Genomic DNA, 18,445 nt, shown 5'->3' with positions numbered 1-18,445 from the left:
AGGAGAACTTCTATGAAGCTTTGAAGGTAAGCGACGAGGTTGAAATGCGTCAGGGTGTCGCCAGCCTTGTGATACATTCTTTTTCACTCAGCATACATAATTCCACAATATTATGGGCCTAACTCATAATTTCAGGTGTATATGCAAAAGAGCAGTATTATACATGTGAGTGCACGATGATTTCTTTTAATTCTAAAATGCATATTGAATTCATACTTCTGGTCGTTAGCAGGGATTGGAATCAAGTCTCTTGCAGTTTTTTGTTCATCTCAGTTTGCCCTCAGTGAGCGAGACAAGCGACCGGACATGCGCAACTGAGGGTAAACACTGGATGCCAGAGTCCCTGGGAGCAGTATGGAAGAGTGCAGTGTGTCTCTTTGACAGGATTAGCAATACTCGCAAAAGAAATTACTTGTACGCTGAGTGTGGTGTACTCACCCAGCCCTCGCCATAGCATCAAATACAAATACAATTTTTTCTCCAATGGAACCAGGGCACCCACACAAACAATTTATTATGTAAGATAACATTTCATTTCACTGTTGTAAAGAAGCCATGGGGTACCTCCAAAGATGAGTCTTTTGTTTGAGGTTGCCGGCATTTCGAGTGTAAACAACGAGAAGGTCAAATTACTGAAAGTCTTGGTGGGATGGCTTTTGATAGGTCAACACTCGCAATCTTTTGGAGTGGCAATTTGCCATAGGGCATCACTCATAAGTTTCTGGAATGACGATTTGCAATAGACTGGCACTCACAATTTTCCAATAGACCGGCACTCGCAATCTTCCAAAAAGTGATGCCAAGCTTTCCAGCATTAAACTGTTAGGAGTTTTTGGACTGGAGAAATAACTTACGTGATCACAGACTGGACAAAAATGACATTTTTTGTGGACTCAGATTGTGAGAAGGAGCAGGAGAGAAAAATATCAATGTCACTTCTTTGCTGTTAGTGGTAGAGAGAGGGACACTTCAGTGTTAGGAACTGCAGCAAGGTAGTTGATGCCTGGATCTGATGCAGATTCAAAGTTTGGACTTGGAGAAGAGCAGCTCACTTGCGAGCATATGGGATGCGTGTCAAGCCAGTTTCTGCCACTGCCTGCAACCTTGCCATATTTCGGCTACCTCAATTAATGTATGTTTCGCATAAATACAGTGTATGAAATTATACACGATGGTAGGTGCGTTGTTTCAGATTAATCAATCAGTCTCTATACAGTGACCTCTCGACCATGATGTTTTTTCTTTGGATTCTCTTTCTCTTTACTCCCTAATGTTCCAATGCAATCATCACCACCAGTTTAATTTCACAATTAGTAGTCAGGTAACACAATTTCTTGTCCATTCGGTCCATTCTATCAGAACTTTTACAGTCCTTTTCTTTCTGAAGATCAACAATTATCACACTTTCATATATGTAAATGCACTAATTCTCTTGGGATGATTATTTGATCCTTATTTGTTCTGAGCAATCATTGAATCTGCAATCAATAAATGTATGTGATATTGTGATATGCAAAACCTGTTTCATTACAGTACCTGATAGTCCCAATCACTACTTGACAATTATTAATATTTATCAGGGCACACATTAAGGTCCACATGTTGGGGCCAACCTTTACTTCTAATTCCTTGCACAAAATTCCTTTACATACACCTGGTCTGGAATAAAGAGAGACTTGCATCTTGAGCAGGAATACTCAGTCCATGTTAGTGGCAAATCAAATCAACCAGAACCTTAACCCCAATGGTGTGTTGCAAGGTATTGTTGGGAGTGAAGCTGTGAAGACGGATTGTAAGACGTGATTGGGTAGCTTGGATGGTAGAGCCCTTGCCCAACAAAGGCAAATATCCTGGGTTCAGTTTCTGGCCCGGCACACAGTTTTAATCTGCCAGAAAGTTTCATATGAGCACACACTGCACTGCAGAGTGAAAATGAATTCTGAGCACAATTTGTGTTGATGGAAAATTATTCAGTGTAATAATGATATGAAGCAATGGGAGAACAAGCAGATGACCGAAGTATGTATATGTTATTAAAGAAAACAAAAATGCTTAAGTTGCTCGTTAATTAGCTACCTTCTGACTCCCAACTAACAAATTCTGTCATGAGTAACTAGTAACTCTCACCACAATTGTATACTTAAAACTTTAGCTATACTCTACAAATAACAATGGCTAACCACTAAAGAACTTTTTTTTAATAGTTCCAGTTTCCTGTTATCTATTTTTTCACACTTAACATGAAGATCAGCATAAAAATTTTTTAGCACATACAGTTCGTTCAGAATTTTTAATTTATGGTTCAAGACTTGTTGGACACTTATAGGAATCATGTAAGTACTCCCCGCCCCATTTCGTGCCACCCTTTTTTTTTATTAATTACCAATAACACAATATCAAAGTAAATCAGAAGTTTTGCAGACTTTGAAAAACATTCATTGTGAGTTTGTGTTGTGCAGAACAGCAACTTCGTGGTTGTGTGAATTCTCCAAATTCATTGCGTTATATTTGTGGTGATTACGTGATACGTAAACATCAATAAAACATAACAGACTTCATTAAATAGGTATACTCTGCATAGTTTGGTATTCAACTGTGTGACCAAGATAATGTGGGGCACCTCAAAGTACGTTGTGTGTGCATAGAAATGGTTAGGGAAATGAAAAAGTTTCACATTCGGCATCCCAATGGTGTGGCAGGAGCACACGAATCACTGTGACAACTGTTACTTTTCTTGCACTGATATTGGTGATTATAATTCCACAAACAAAAAATACACTGTATACCTACACCTTCCATCTGCCCCCACCCCCAATTCCTCATGGTCCAGCACTCCAAATACCTCAACCTCCAGAGTCACTACACAAAATTATACTCCCTACAAACATGTCAAGTGATGGTGACCCATCAGATTCAAATGATGAAGCAGATACCACTTTCAAGCATGCCAGACATCTGAACCTTGAGGTGTTTACTCAATCTGTACTCAGTAACCTTGTGAGAGGGCCTACATGTAAGCAAAGAAAAGGTAGAACTACATTGGGAGAGAAAGAAGAAAACAAAATAATGGCTGAAGGTATGTCTGCTCATTTCTATAGGAAGAGAAAGAGAGAGAGAGAGAGAGAGAGAGAGAGAGAGTGAGTTGCAGTTTACACCTTACTTTGAAAATGAAGGTGACTTGGCATTTTGTTCTGACATACCTGGATTAATGCTTGAGTTTGGAATAGAGTATGAAAAAAAAACCTCAGAGGCGTTTTACTGATTCTTCTAAAAGAAGCCGAAAACTGATTCTTACAAAAGTAAACAATGGAAAATCCAGGATGGAATGTAGCAATATTACGAAATCTTGTGACTTCAGCAGCCAGAGGCTGCAGTCGTGTGTTCGTGTGTGTGTGTGTGTGTGTGTGTGTGTGTGTGTGTGTGTGTGTGTGTGTGTGTGTGTTTTTATTGTGTGCGCGCGCGCGTGTCACTTTCATGGGTGTGTCATTTATTTTCGACAAAATTCCTGATGGCCAAAAGCCTATATTGTGACAGTCTTTTTGTTGTACCTATTTGTGACTCAGCATCTCCCTTACAAAAGTAAAACACTCAGATCATAAGCAAATGACCTGTGGGGACTCAAAGGTTATATGTACGGTACTTGGCCAGCTGGCAGGATTTACAAAGTACCCAAGTTTTCTGCATGAGTGGAACAACAGAGCCAGATATCAACACCGAAGTAGAGACAAATGGAGAGTTTTCCAAAATCTTGCTCGTGGAACTAAAAATGTTGCGATTGAGCCTTATTGACTGTGAAAAACTCCTATTCCCCCTACCCCCAATACATATTAAGCTAGGTACGACGAAGCACTCCTTAAAACTGGGAGATGTTTCACATGTTTGTGAGAATATTTTCCTAACTTTTCAGAGGCCAAACTCAAAGAAGGTGTTTCTGTTGGACTTGGCATCTGTAGATTAATGTGTGATGACGAATTTGTTGCTACAATGACATATGATGAAGACGAGGCATGGACTGCATTCAGAGATGTCATCTTCGATTTCTTGGGGAATACAAAGGATGCAGATTACAAAAGTATTGTTCAAAACATGCTTGAGAAGTTTGAAAAACTGGACTGTCTAATGGGCTTGAAACTTTGCATTCTTAAATAACATTTGGAATTACTTCCTGAAAATTTCAGAGCATCAGAGGGAAAATTTTCATCAGGACATTTGCGTCATGGAGAGAAGATATGAAGGACACTGGAATGTGTGGAATTTAAAATTTTCCCTGTGAAATAAATGTTTGAAGAGATTTCAGAATTGCAGCTGGTCATCATTAACTTCATTTCACAATACAGGGCATTTCAAAATGAATATACGGGTTCCAAGACTCTGCAGCATTTGTTAGTTTCAACTTACAATTATAAATAAAACATCAAATAAAAGAGCAGCTGAAACAGTTTTTCTTACAATTTTCTTACCATTTGTCTGCCACAATTTGGAGCTTCACGATAAGAAACATCAGTTATAGTTGCTTCACCGAGAAAGAAAGGCTCCTCAAAAACTTTCCGCCAGGATATGGCACAGAAAAAATCTGCTTAGTCTCTTTCCAGCTATACCGTCTTGTGGGGATATGTTGAACCCAAGATGCGCACATTACTTGTGTTCACATTTCCACTTAAGTGAAATGTCGATGCACCACCAAAGACGACACGATCCAGAAAATCTTCATCGCCATGCAGCAAAGTTGGTACATAAACAGTACTCTGTAGGCTTAGGAGCTTGTAACAACTGCAGACAATAAGGATGTAGTTGCACGGGTCTCATTAAGTACTCACACAGATGTCACTGGAACTGCTAATTCACGGCTATCCTTCCGAACTGATTTATTGGGGCTATGCATGAAAGGCTCTCACTCATTCAACACATTGTTCAGTCACTTTTGGCTCATTCCATTCTCTTCCCTTTGCATATGGGTACACAAACAAAACTGCTTGAGTTGCTCCTTCATTTGATGTATTATCTATAATTATAAGGTGAATGTAATAAGTGCTACAAATCCTTAAAACCCATACATTCATTTTGAAACATTCCGTGTTTCGACTGGACGCCTGCCAGTCATTTTCCAGTGAGCCATCAAAGACTGTGGAAGTTGTTCTTCGCTACACCTTATACAGCGCACTTATAGTATTGCCACGCATGTGTCAGAGTCATGGTGTCAGAAGGACCACACCGTCCGATGGCAGTGCCCTTGTTATTGGAACTCCAAGGATTAACTGCCTTAGGCGATGTCACTCGCCACAGTTACCTGAGTATTCTGGCATCTTCATCTGGAGCAAATCTTAGAAATGATGGGATTCCACACATTATCCAGCTGGTAACCGCTGTCATGGTTTATTAGATTTTCCGCAATGTGTATTTCAATGGATTCTTTTAAAAAGGAGTCCCAAAAAGATGTTTCTGTGGCGAAAATTAACGTTCGGTCATACTCCATTGAATGTCTGTTGGAGATAAAATGTTTCTCAAATGCAGACTTGCTAGATTGCAGAAGGAGAGAGCAACATTTATATTCTGTGAAATGTTCTTCCACTGTGAGTGTTGTTTGTCCTACATAGGTCAAACCAAACTGGCAAGGTATTTTGTAAATTCCCACCTTTCGCAATAACAAATTATCCTTCACTGATCCCAGCAGGTCTGAAATCTTTGATGGTGGGCAGAAAATCACTTTCTTCTGAAAATTATTAAGAATTCTTGTTATTTTGAAGGAAATATTTCCAACAAAGGAAAGAAAAACTAGGGACTTTGCTGGCACATTGTGTTCTTTATTCACTTCCCAGTTCTTGGTTTGAGCTGAGAATGCCCTATTAATTTACCAGGTTGAGTATCTATTGTCTCTGAACACTGTCCTTAAATGTGCAAGCTCTTTAGGTACACTATCTGCAATTGATACTGTACGGGCCCTGTGTACAAGGGTTTTAATCGCACTCATTGTTTGGGATGGGTGATGGCAAGTTAAGGAGGGCAAGTACAAATCAGTGTGAGTGGTCTTATGGTAAACAGAATGTCCCGAAAAGCCATCACTCGTCTGTCTAACCAAAACAAATGGGAGACAATCACATTTCTCTAATTCCATATAATTCGAATGTTCTCATGAATGGCGTTAAGATGATGTAAAAACTCCATGAAGTAATCTTTTCCATGGGACTGCACTACAAAAGTATCATCCACATACCTCCAAAAAACTGTTGGTTTAGAAACTGCTGACTCAAGTGCTCTTTCTTCAAAATCCTCCACAAAAAAAAGTTAGCCACTAGGGGAGGCAAGTGGCTCCCCATGTTGATGCCATCACTTTGTTCAAAACATTTCTTGGTTAAACATAAAATAGGTTACAGAAAGAGCCTGTCAAAACAAAACAATGACATCCGACAAACTGTTTACCAATTAGAGCCAAGGAATCAGCAAGAGGTTCATTTTTAAAAAGAGATACTACATCAAAGCTCACTAGAAGATCCAAACTACTTAGGTGGAGAGCCCCCAGTCAGCTGATAAAATCGGCATAGTTCCATATATGATGTGGACTTTTGCTAACCTATGGTCTCAGCAAGAAACTAGATGTTTGGCTATATCATATGTGGGGCTTCAATATTACTCACTATAGGCCGTAAAGGAAAACCTCCTTTGTGCACTTTAGGAAGACCATACGGTCTTCGTGGTACATTGCCATGTGGTCTTAACCGCTTGATGGTCTCGGGAGATAACGAGGAAGAATTCAGGAGTGTACACATCTTCCGTTGCACACATGCTGTACAGTTGTGATCAATCTCCTATACATAGCATCACTAAGCAGACCACACATCTTCTCCAAATACAAACTATGAGGTAACAGAACAGTTGAGTTACCTTTATCAGCCTTCAGCACCACTGTGTCCGGATCCTCTTGGAGATTTCGTAGTGCAGCCCTTTCTTCAGAGGTAATATTACAGCGCTGAGGAGGAGCTTTCAAAAGAGCATGGCAAGTTCTCTTCTTCCGAGGGTGAGTCAAATAAAAACCTTAAATATTTTTTTAAATATTATTTATTGTGCGAAAGTGGTACAAAGCTGTATCACTTTTAAACTTAATCCCCCCCACGCTCAATGCAAGTCCTCCAGCACTTACAAAGTGCATAAATTCCTTTAGAAAAAAATTCTTTTGGTAGTCCGTGCGACCACTCATGCGCCGCTTGGCGTACCTCTTCATCAGAACGGAACTTCTTTCCTCCCATTGCGTCATTGAGTGGTCCAAACATATGGAAATCACTTGGGGCAAGGTCTTTTGAGTATGGTGGATGAGGAAGGCACTCAAAATGCAGATCTATGATTGTCGCAACTGTTGTACGTAAAGTGTGGGGCCTTACATTGTCATGTTGCAAAAGGACACCTGCTGACAGCAATCCATGTCACTTTGATTCGATTGCAGACCACAGATGATATTTTAGGAGATCTGTGTATGATGCACTGGTGACAGTGGTCCCTCTAGGCATGTAATGTTTCAAAATGACACCTTTTTCGTGCCAAAAGAGAGCCAGCATAACCTTTCCTGCCGATGGTTCTGTTCGAAACTTCTTTGGTTTTGGTGATGAGGATTCGCGCCATTCCTTGCCTGCTCTCTTCATTTCCGGTTGGTGGAAGTGAACCCAGGTTTTGTCCTCAGTAACAATTCTTGCAAGGAAGCCATCACCTTCTCGTTCAAAGCGCCGAAGAAGTACTTCACAAGCATTAACACGTCGTTCTCTCATTTCAGGAGTCAGCTGCCGCGGCACTCCACCCACCTTGCAGACTCTTTGTGAAACTGGAGCACATCATGCACAATGTGGCCAATCTGAAAAACATGCTACAAATGCTGCAATGTTCTGTGAAGCCACAACTTGTTGTGCCTGACCTGGACCTGGACTGAAGTCACACCATTTGCAGAGCATCTTCCACTGAAGTCACACCATTTGCGAACTTCCTACTCCATTCGTATACTTGCTGCTGTAACAAACATGCATCACCATACTGAACCTTCATTCGTCGATGAATTTCAATAGATTTCACACCTTCACTTCGCAAAAACCGAATAACAGAATGCTGTTCTTTCCTAGTGCAAGTCGGCCATCTTTATACTGATACCGTGACGGTATGTGTGCATCTGCAATATGCTGCCACCTATAGGCCATTCTGCACACTGTTTGTAGAACGCTTACCAACTTACAAGATAACAGCATGAAATTTTGATTTGTTATTAAAAATTTTAGGTTTTCATTTGACTCACCCTGATATTTCTTCAACAGCATCCATAGGAAGGCATTGTACAGCTTCTTCAGCACCGCTCACAAAACTTATCAGAAGTCTGCACTTGGAGTAGGTGCAAAATTTAGTCCTTTACCCAAACTAGACAGTGTTGCATCTTCCAAATTCTTCTTGGTGAAGTTAACAACAGAACATTATGTAATTATTCCCTGTGATGGCAACAGCTAAAGTGTGGGCACTGATGACCACGCTGTTTAGCGCCCGTAAACCTCAAACACACACAACAGCTATTGTGGCACGAAGTGATCAAATTTCAACATTTGCCAAGATCTTGCATCCTTATATACCCAATCAAGCTTGGCTGAAATCAATCCATCACCCCAGTCCCATGACACAGGAGAAATATGTGCTGCAATCTTTAGGCGTAGGTGGAACAGTCCTAATGAAATGGTATTCAACCTTCGTCTCATATGACAAAGCCTCTCATTCACAAAAGTGTGACTTGCCTTCCCCGTTATCTTCCGTGCAGTGACCGTCTTAAAAAAAATGTGTCACTCTGGCAAATTTTTGTATAATGCCATGGTACCACCATTCATTAAAAACTTAAAGAACTTGAAAGTTTTGCTCTCTTACAAAGTAACCTGAGTGTGCATAAAATGCTTGTAAACAGGGCCCATACAGTGTTGGATACAAAAAGTTTACCTAAAGAACTTGTACATTTATGGATAGTGTTCAGAGACAATGGATGCTCAACCTGGCAAATTAACAGAGCATTCTCAGCTCAAACCAAGAACCGTGACGTGGATAAAGAGGAGAATGTGCCAGTAAAGTTCCTAGTTTTTCTTCCCTTCGTTGGAAATACAGTACAACTTGATCAAAGCGGAACATGTAGAACTTGGAAATCTGCCCAAACCGTACAATTATTTCAGTCCTGATACATTCAATACACTATTATTTCACCTAAAGCAGAATGTGCCTAATGTGGAAATGGAATGCAAATTTTAAGAACACTATTTTTAACACAACTGACTATGCTGCTGAGCAGATCAAAATCAGAAAAAGAGAGTTCCGGCACAGGGCTGTGTTGCTGGTGTGCCATCAAACTGCGCCGCTCAGTGCAACAATGAGCATGTTGGGTTCAGTGTTGGTACACTGAAGGAAATGGTTCACTCATTTGTCAGCTTTTCTTGTTTTCCATTATTACTGATGCGCACTGGAACACACAAACACCGTGCGCACTTACGAACACACTGCTGCAATACGAGCAGTGATAGAGGTGGGTGTTGTAAAATTAAACAATGATTTTACCCAGTAAGGTCAAGCATTCCATATCAATGCACTGTGTGCATTATCTGTCAGTTTCAGTTCACTAGGAGCACTTTAAGTGACACTGGTAACATGATGTCAAATAAAAAATATGTGCTGGTAACATTTAACGAAAAGATTAAGGTAGTCGAGGTGTGCGAGAAAGAAACTCTCTCTGGACGAAATGATGCTGCATTTGAAAGCGGTAAAACACAAATTTTCAAAGGGAAAAGGTGGATGAAAGGGAACGGGGAAATGAAAGGGAAGAAGATGGGAAATGAAGAAATTAACGACATAGTGTGGGAATGGTTCATAAGCGTGCGAGCAAAAGAAAAAAAAACTTAGATATGTCTAGAACCATGTTGGAGAGTAAAGTTCTGAAAGTCGTTAAAGAGCTTGGAAATGAGGAGTTCAACACAGTTTAATAGCTGATCACCACAATGTGCAACATGAAGTGTGAGGGAAAGCTGAGAATGTGCAGGAAAGAGTAGCAATACAGTGTAATACTGTACAATGTTTGTTGTTGTGGTCTTCAGTCCTGAGACTGGTTTGATGCAGCTCTCCATGCTACACACTGTACAACCTAATAGCAAATTAATTAAAATGTGAAACATTCCGTGTACCACAGAAGACAACATTCAAAGCGATGGCAACAGCAACAGATATAACAGAAATCCACATCACGGAAGCTGATAAGGAAGAAACAAATGGAGAAGAAGAGGAGGAAATGATATCCCTAGAAAAATAGAAGCTACTGCATGCATAATCGATGTTACGCAATTTGCAGCACACACAAATCCTCCCAAGCTATTGGAATCATTTTATAGTGCAAAAAGTTGCATAGATTAAACATTTCTGAACAGGAAAAAAGTGGCAAAAAAAAGTGAAATGTAAGGCAAATAAATGTGAGAATAATATGTATATACATACAACAATAAACAAATTTAAAGTTAGAGAAACAATACAGAAATGCAGTGTTATTTGTTTGTAAAGTCAAGTGTTCTGTTATACATCACACAATAAATGAACATCTTCCGTGCAGGAGTGAAGGTATGTAAATAAGTGCATAATTACAAATTCATACTTTTGTGCATGATTTCTGCCCAATTTTATGTAGCCTAATGAGTTTTGTGTAATCCGGAAACTTGTCCAATTTGGAAAATTGTTTCAGTCCCGTGCTTTTCCATTTTGACAAGTTTTACTGTATTTACTTCTAAATACCAAGAATCCTTAATAATTTTCAGATGAAGATGATTTTCTGCCCACCACCTAAGATTTTGAACCTGCTGGGACCAATGAAGGGTAATTTGTTATTGTGGAAGGCAAAAGTTTACAAAACACTTTGCCAGTGTGGTATGGACTAAAGAGGGCAAACAACACACACAGTGGAAGAACTGTGCACAGAACATAAATGCTGCACTTGCCTTCTGCAATCCAGCAAGTCTGCAATTGCGGAACATTCTATCTCCAACGGACATTTAATGGAGTATACAAAACTTTAATTTTGGCCACAACATCTTTTTGGGACACCATTATAAAAGAATCGACTGAAAAACACACCACAGAAAATCTAATGAACTGTGACAATGGCTACCAGCTGGAGAATGCATGGAATCCCATCATCTCTTAGATTTGCTCCAGACGGAGACACCAGAATACTCTTGATAACTGCGGTGAACAGCAACACCGAAGACAGTTGGTCCTTGCAGTTCCAATAGCGAGGGCGCTGCTGCCAGGCTTTGTGGACCTTCTATCACCGTGACTCTGATGCATGCGCAGCAGTACTATCAGTTTGCTGTATAAGACGGAGCAGAGAACATTCTTGTCAGTTTTTGATGGCTCACCTAAAGATGACTGCCATGTGTCCAGTTGAAATATCATGGAGTGAAGTTAACGATGACCAGCTGCAATCCCAAAATCTCTTTGAAAACTGGAATGTTTCTGTAATTTGTGACTTTTGCCAGTCACTGCATTGAGAAAATCCAGAGTAATCTCATATGAGGAAGAGCAACATATGGACTTTTACAGAGAAGAGGAGGAGGACACATTAGTATGGGAATGTTAATGGTGATAAATATGTTCTAGAGAGTTGGTATGTAATATTATAACACAACAATTTTATGTCACGAATCTTTTACTAAGTCTTTAATATGGTACTACAACATAACTGTATGCAATGGAAAATAAAATCAAATACTGCAAAAAATGGCATATTGTACAGAAAAATTGAGAACATTTTTGGATTCAGCACACTTAAAAACATAGTAAAAATAGCTAAATTCACAAAAAACTTTGTTTGAAACTCAAAATTTGTTCGGCTTGTGTAATCACTATAAAGTATGCAGCAGCGGTAGTTTTATGGTACATATATTTAAATTTGTGTTTATTCCATTTATGGACACAGATATCAAGGCAACCTGTATTGGCTGTTAAGGTGACCACACACACAACTGCAAGCTTGACAAGCATGTTTGTCTAAGCGTTAGCTTGTTCTTCAAACACATGGTGCTAAGACAACTTTGGCCTGCTCAGTTTGGCTGGCTTTGCTTTTATGATGTCAAAACAAAAAATTAAAGAAGAAATATGATGTGCACTGTAGTGACATGTTGATGAAATATTTATTCTCACAATAAATTATTCTGTGAGCTGAAAATGTACCCACATTATTGGTAATTATTTCAGTCTCAGTGGAACAACATATCAGAACCTGTCATCATCTGTAAAAAGGAGGATCCAATGAAGAAAGAAGTTGTAACACCACATGAAAGCCATATTTTGATTTCTCTTAGAGGAATAACCAGCTATACATATGTGTGACGAGTGATGATTTTTGAACCTCATCTCTTCCTATGTCAGATTTCTACATGTCTTCCTTTTTTATCAACTCCTGTTGGTTTTATAATTTAAATAACAAATTGTCTGTCTATGACAAGTTAAATGCTTTGTTGATTATCAAAGTACAATATACGCAACATTCCTTTTTGTATTATAGCAATAGATTTTTTTTAATTTAAAATTCCTGAGGCAAGGCAGCCTTTCAAATACTATTTCTAAACTTGTCCAGGAACTTGCAATTGATTTGTTCCAATTCACTGGATATACTACTGCTACAATGATTTCCTCAAAACTCATTTGCTTCTAGATGCCTATATACTGTCAGGTTCAAGGCTAAAATATGTGTATGTCAGTATGCCCGTACATGCTCGAATAATTGAAAATTGATACAGCCTCATGTAGCTTTGACAGTGCTTGCATAAAATTATTGTGCAGACTATCATGCACACTTGTCGAATCTACATATATGTGAATGGTAACATTTATGTGACTGTGAAGCAACAGTACACAGATTTCACCTCAAAGTTTAGTTTCCACCAACATGTTTCCAAATGCCTACAGTACAAAAGCTTTGTGCTACTGTTCCAGTAGTGAAGCACTCCAGAAAAAATTTATTGGTCTTGTCTCTGTATGCTGAATGTCTTCTGTTAGTTCAGCTTGAGATAGACACCGCATATTTGTTTTCCTGCAGAGGTAAAATGGGGGTTTCATAAGTTCATAAGCAGTCAGCCCCCCTCTCTCTCTCTCAAGCAAACCACAATTTTCAATCAGTCTACTAATGCGTCAAACCCTGCCATTCCCTTTCAAATCTTCATGTTCCCAGCAAGTGTTCTACTTCCTTACATGTTGTGAAGTCCGTAATTTTCCATTAGTCTATATTTAAACCTCATTTCCAGTATTTACATCAAGTTGACATTGTGTCAATGTCTCAGTGGATACCTAACACAATTTTTTAAGGTAACTTTTATTTGTACATAATCACTCCACTTGCAGTAAGCGAGAGACTGCAATAATATTACCTGCTCTTTATTTATATCTGCTTTACAAATGAACCATGTTTCCCTAAAATTCTAGCAATAAGCTAAAGTCAACAATTCATTTTCTTTACTACAGTTGGTACATGATTGTTCCTTTTTGTACTGCTTTGCAAAATTATGCCTAGATATTTAATCAGTGTGTTTGTGTCACTACTGATGCTGTATTCGAGCACAACTCCTAATCACCTGCATTAACTAAACAATTTTGTACATCCTGTACTTTCCATTGTTTTATTATTTATATCAGACATTAATAGTAGTGGTTTTATCAGGCTCCTCTGGGTGAGTACTGAACTTTCTGCTGTTTCAGTTAATGACTACCTGTTGATATGATTTGCTGCAGGCAGCCTGTCAAAAAATTCTCTCTTCATCTGAAAACCTGGCTAGGTATCTCACATCAATGTATTTTCTTCAGCAGCCATCAAAATAGTTCAACTTGAAATATGAAATTTATGTGGTTACCAACAACCCCATTCTATAACTCTTTACCCATTTCACTCCACTCCATTACTTCCACCCACAGATAAATCCCTTTCATCCGAGGCATGTCCTCATGTTCCAATGCAGAATCACACTTCACCAACCAATGCCCAGTGTTTAGTTCACTTTCCATGATCAGAATACCAAGAACAACATATCAAGTTCTACTTCTTGAGTGGTCCTGAAAGCAGGGACATGGCTGATCAATGTGATGTATTATAATAATAAATGCAGAAAATTGTTAAGTTAATGCAGGTGATTAGTGAACGCTTGACACAATCACACTGATTAAATATCGAGGCATAACTTTGCAAAGTAATACGAAAAGGAACAATCATGTACAGAGTGTAGTACAGAAGGCTAATTGTCAGCTTTAGTTCATTGGTAGAATTTTAGGAAAACATGGTTCATTTGTAAAGCAGACTGTGAAAAGAACACCAGTGCAATCTATTCTTGTACTGCTTGAGTGTTTGGGATGCCTACCAGGTTGGATTAAATGCATCAAAGCAATTCGGATGTGGGCTGCAAGATTACTGTTATTCATTGATGCTGCAGCCACAGTAGTACGTGGACACAGATGTTTTCTACTAGAAAAAAAAGCTGGAGCTCAAAAGCTAGTGAACGCTGTTTCCTGTTATGTGTGTGTATGCGCCACACATCAGTCTGCTATAGATGAGTGGTTGGCTTTTCCTTATTTTACATATTGTTCTATCCAGGAATTTCCATTATTATTATAAATATTAAACACACAGTAACAGTACGTTAATATAACTGTAAAAGTAGCAAACTTTACCCAGGTAGTTGGTTTTCTGTTACTATAATTTATTTAAGTTGCCTATGCAAACAAAGGGAATATAGCAGTTTAACAATATATTACAATTTAACACCCTTTGAAATTCTCAATCATGGGATCTTAACTATATGAGTGGGTTAATTAATACTGCTCACAAAGTAAATACCCCTGAAGTACACTATCTAATCTCCAGTCAAACAGGATTCAGTGTTAAGCTATTTTCTTTTTTTTCTGCATAACAGAACAATGAAATATATAAAATGATAATTTATGTTGAATGCAGAAGTACACACAGGTTTCAAAATTATTCCACACATTAGTCAACTAACAAATATAGTTGAAATCATCATGAAAAGGCCATCAGAAAATTCATACAATTTACTGGCATACTGATTGTGGCAACGTAGGCAGTGGAAGAATCAGATATTTTTCCATGTCAACACTAGCAAGAAAGAAAACAATTTAACTTCTACATAATTCTTCTGTGCCATGGGTAGACAGAAAATAATGAAATGTAACACTTAAAAGCCACAGCAATGGAAAGATCACAAAAGTACAGACCATGGAATTTATTGGTAGTAACAGCAACACACACACATACACAAACTAACAGCAATGCCTGATACCGAGTCAATATTAACTATAACTGAACCACAGTTTCTCATAACTGAAAGGAAACTGCCAAAGAAGCCATGCAACATATACTACACTGAAGCTGGATACAGCCTTTGGTCACCAGAAGTATGCACACAAGCTGGATTATGGGACGCCTTAATTCAGGAATACTAAGCACTAAAAAACAAGCTGGAAAGTTAGTTGAACAGGAATACCTTAAACATAGCCTCTATATAGGCACAGTCTTGTTGAGTATTAGTACAATATTTCTGAACTGTACCAGACAGTGAAGCAGCACACACAATGAAGTACAAATAAAAAATAATAATAATAAAAACTTGTTCCACAGGAGAACAAAACCAAAAAGAGAGTGTAAAATATTTGCCCAACTGAAGAGACTGAAAAACTGGAGGAATTTCACATAAATTAAAGAAACAGTGGATCGACTGCAAAATGTAACAGCAAAAATGAAAGCAAAATGGTAAAAAAGATGAAATACCCTTAATTCTCCCATGTGCTCTGGTAATACTTACATCCTTAGGCAAAACTATTCAGCTATTTGAATGGCCTTGGTTATATTAAGCTGATGAAAGGTCAGTACCTTAGATGACACAGAATTACTGAGCAGTATCATGCACTTCAACATCATGCCAAATCATAATGAAATATATGTCATTCAACCCATAGTGAGCTTACATTTGACTCCACGAGGAACATATCTATCAGTAGCTGTGGTGCACCATGGAAAACAAGCTGACAGTGCGTCGAGGTGTTCGTAATTATCATTTATGACTGTAAAGGAACACAGAGTATAGGAAAGGCACTAAGTACAGAAAAAAGAGTAAGGAAAGTATTTTGTCACAACATGCAGCTCATCACAACTTTGTTTGGCATCTCACTAAAATCAACTTCCTCTTTTTTTACCAGAGGGAAATTTCAGAAAGTATTTTGACTATGATTCATTCAGTAACTAAGAAATTACTTACTTGCATTTGACACCTCTTTAACATATTGCAGGGCAATCCTTTTCAGAATATCAGCATGCTCCTCATGCACAAAAAAACCCATGAAGTTCTGCGAGACATACGTTTCCAGTTTCAAGGGTTCCTTTAAATTCACTCTTTGCAGTTCAACAACATGCTTGAGAGTTCGTGCTAACTGCTGGGCACTTTCATCAGGAGCCTGAATCAACATGCCACAAAAACTTCAGTGAAGCTATCGAACCTACATCAATTAACAGTAACCAATTTTCTCTCTCCATACCTTAAAAAATGAAACTAATGTTATATGAGGCATGAAACTGTGTGCACCATTCCAACCACACTGTGCAAGCGACAAATTCCAAAAATTTTCCAGTTGTTCAAAGAATGGGCCTGTTGGGCATGCATATAATATGTACTCTCGTGGGCTATTGTCATCCAGTGTCGGGTCATTCACATGAGCTAGCAGCCAGTCAGATGCAAGCTGAACACCTCTATGGCCGGTTGCTGCTAATGCCTTCTCCCTGAAATGCATACCACCGAATCAAAACTGGCACCGTAATTGTTCTTTCTGCGCCTTTTTTTGTCAATAGACAATCTAGGAAACAAGTTCCCTCTGTTAATTTATATAGAAGATTAAACTTTCGCTTCCGTCACCCGTCAATACAAATTCACAGGGAATATTCTTTATTAATGAAAGAGTATTGGCAACCAGACATTTTTAATCGAACAACAAACATTGATATAGACATTCAAAATTTTAAAACGTGACCTTACGCTCTATGTTTGGGAAATCCCATCTGCAAAAGTATTTGCAATGGTGATAGATACTGTCTTGATATTTTTGTAGGTGTCGCGTTTTTCCTTGGGGGTAATGTCGCCATTTCATTTGCTGAACTATCAACCATAACATATACAGTTCAAAGATTATAGAGAAAATGTCAACTTTATCAAAGATATTATTCGATATTATTTTTTATATTACTTTAGGAAAAATATAAATTATTATATGTAACACTTCAAAAATCTGTCGTAGAGTATCTCGAAGTAAGTAATATACTTACTAAATGCATTGAAGATTACATGAATCACGTCGATATCAAAGACGGTGTACCAAAGTTGGTGGTTGTATGTTATTGTTTCCGGTTCGTGATGGCGGGCGTGTTGTTTGAAGATATATTTAATGTGAAAGATATTGATCCTGAAGGAAAGAAGTTTGACAGAGGTTAGTTCGTAGGCTTATTTTGTATAGTATTACGCAATTTTGGGGCTGGTAAAATTGATGAATCATTTCGATAACAATTTCATGACAGTAATTTTGAGGTTATGTGCATCACCTGGTGAGCGTGTGTGTTTGTGTGTGTGGGTGGGTGATGGCGCTGGTGCTGTTTGTGTCGAGTGTAACGTGGGATGTTGGTAGTTTTCGTGCGTAATCAAGCCAGTAATAAATTGAAGATTGTATTCAATCTTGCAGTCGATACACGTAGCATATCGCTGTAATCATAATGAAGCAATGAGTGCTATTGTGAAGCAGTGTGAGAAGTCGCAAAATTCGCGTTGTGCAGTAGGCATGCTGGGGAACTGTTGCGCGTCAAGCAGAAGAATTGGCTGCACCAGAAAAAACATTATTTAAAATCGTTACATATAATTTAGACTGTTTGTGGTTTGGAAACGAAATTTTTTAAAAAAAATGTTTGTGACGTTTTATTACTTTCCTATTCTATGTTTCATTCCATGGACCATCTCGAGGACTCGACTGTGGTTCTGTGTAACATTGTAGAGTCGCATCTTGTGATTGTTAGTAAACAACTTTAGAATTAACTCAAAAATAAGTCCAAACTTCTGTAGGCCCTATGTGGCCAGAATTGGTTTTCCCACGACTAACCAAGTTAAAATTTTCTAGGAGGAAATGCGATATTATTGTAATATTCAAGTAACCTGATTAAGTCCATCGCTGAATTTGCCACCAATTTCCATATGCAGGCATTTTGGTGCAAGATTTCTGCTTCGAACACAAATCCTACTAAAGGTTGATCATACATCCATTTTTCCGCATTAATTATGTGTACACATAGTATCGCTGTCTCTGTGGCTTGCTTTCACCAAGTGTAGATCTAGCATTCCTTCAAAATGTCAATGGCTATGCCGCTGCC

General features: G+C 38.5%; 2 protein-coding genes across 7 annotated transcripts in view; one reads left to right on the top strand and one right to left on the bottom strand.

Annotated features, from left to right (window-relative positions):
* Positions 1-17,224, bottom strand: part of LOC126361500 (protein UBASH3A homolog) — a 248,795-nt gene extending 231,571 nt beyond the window's left edge. For 2 of the 6 annotated variants that reach the window (XR_007566235.1, XM_050007798.1), the window contains exons 1-3: positions 17,070-17,221; positions 16,576-16,816; positions 16,299-16,494 (exon numbers count right to left, since the gene is read on the bottom strand). Coding sequence is in view for 4 of the 6 variants with exons in the window: in XM_050007798.1 (XP_049863755.1) it covers positions 16,299-16,494; positions 16,576-16,816; positions 17,070-17,200 (568 nt within the window). In the remaining 2 variants the exon portion in view is untranslated. Of the gene's footprint in view, positions 1-16,008; positions 16,105-16,298; positions 16,495-16,575; positions 16,817-17,069 lie in introns of all 6 variants that reach the window. The other 4 variants (XR_007566234.1, XM_050007795.1, XM_050007796.1 and 1 more) reach the window with 4 other exon arrangements.
* A 185-nt stretch (positions 17,225-17,409) lies between these two features.
* Positions 17,410-18,445, top strand: part of LOC126361556 (DNA-directed RNA polymerases I, II, and III subunit RPABC3) — a 430,768-nt gene continuing 429,732 nt past the window's right edge. Inside the window, exon 1 of the mRNA XM_050007799.1 lies at positions 17,410-17,517. Coding sequence (XP_049863756.1) covers positions 17,445-17,517 — 73 coding nt within the window. The 5' untranslated portion in view covers positions 17,410-17,444. The remainder of the gene's footprint in view (positions 17,518-18,445) is intronic.

The sequence above is a fragment of the Schistocerca gregaria genome, chromosome 1, assembly GCF_023897955.1.
Source record: "Schistocerca gregaria isolate iqSchGreg1 chromosome 1, iqSchGreg1.2, whole genome shotgun sequence".
NCBI lineage: Eukaryota > Metazoa > Arthropoda > Insecta > Orthoptera > Acrididae > Schistocerca > Schistocerca gregaria.
The sequence above is the reverse complement of the archived record's forward strand: the minus strand, read 5'-3'. Positions and strand labels throughout refer to the sequence as shown.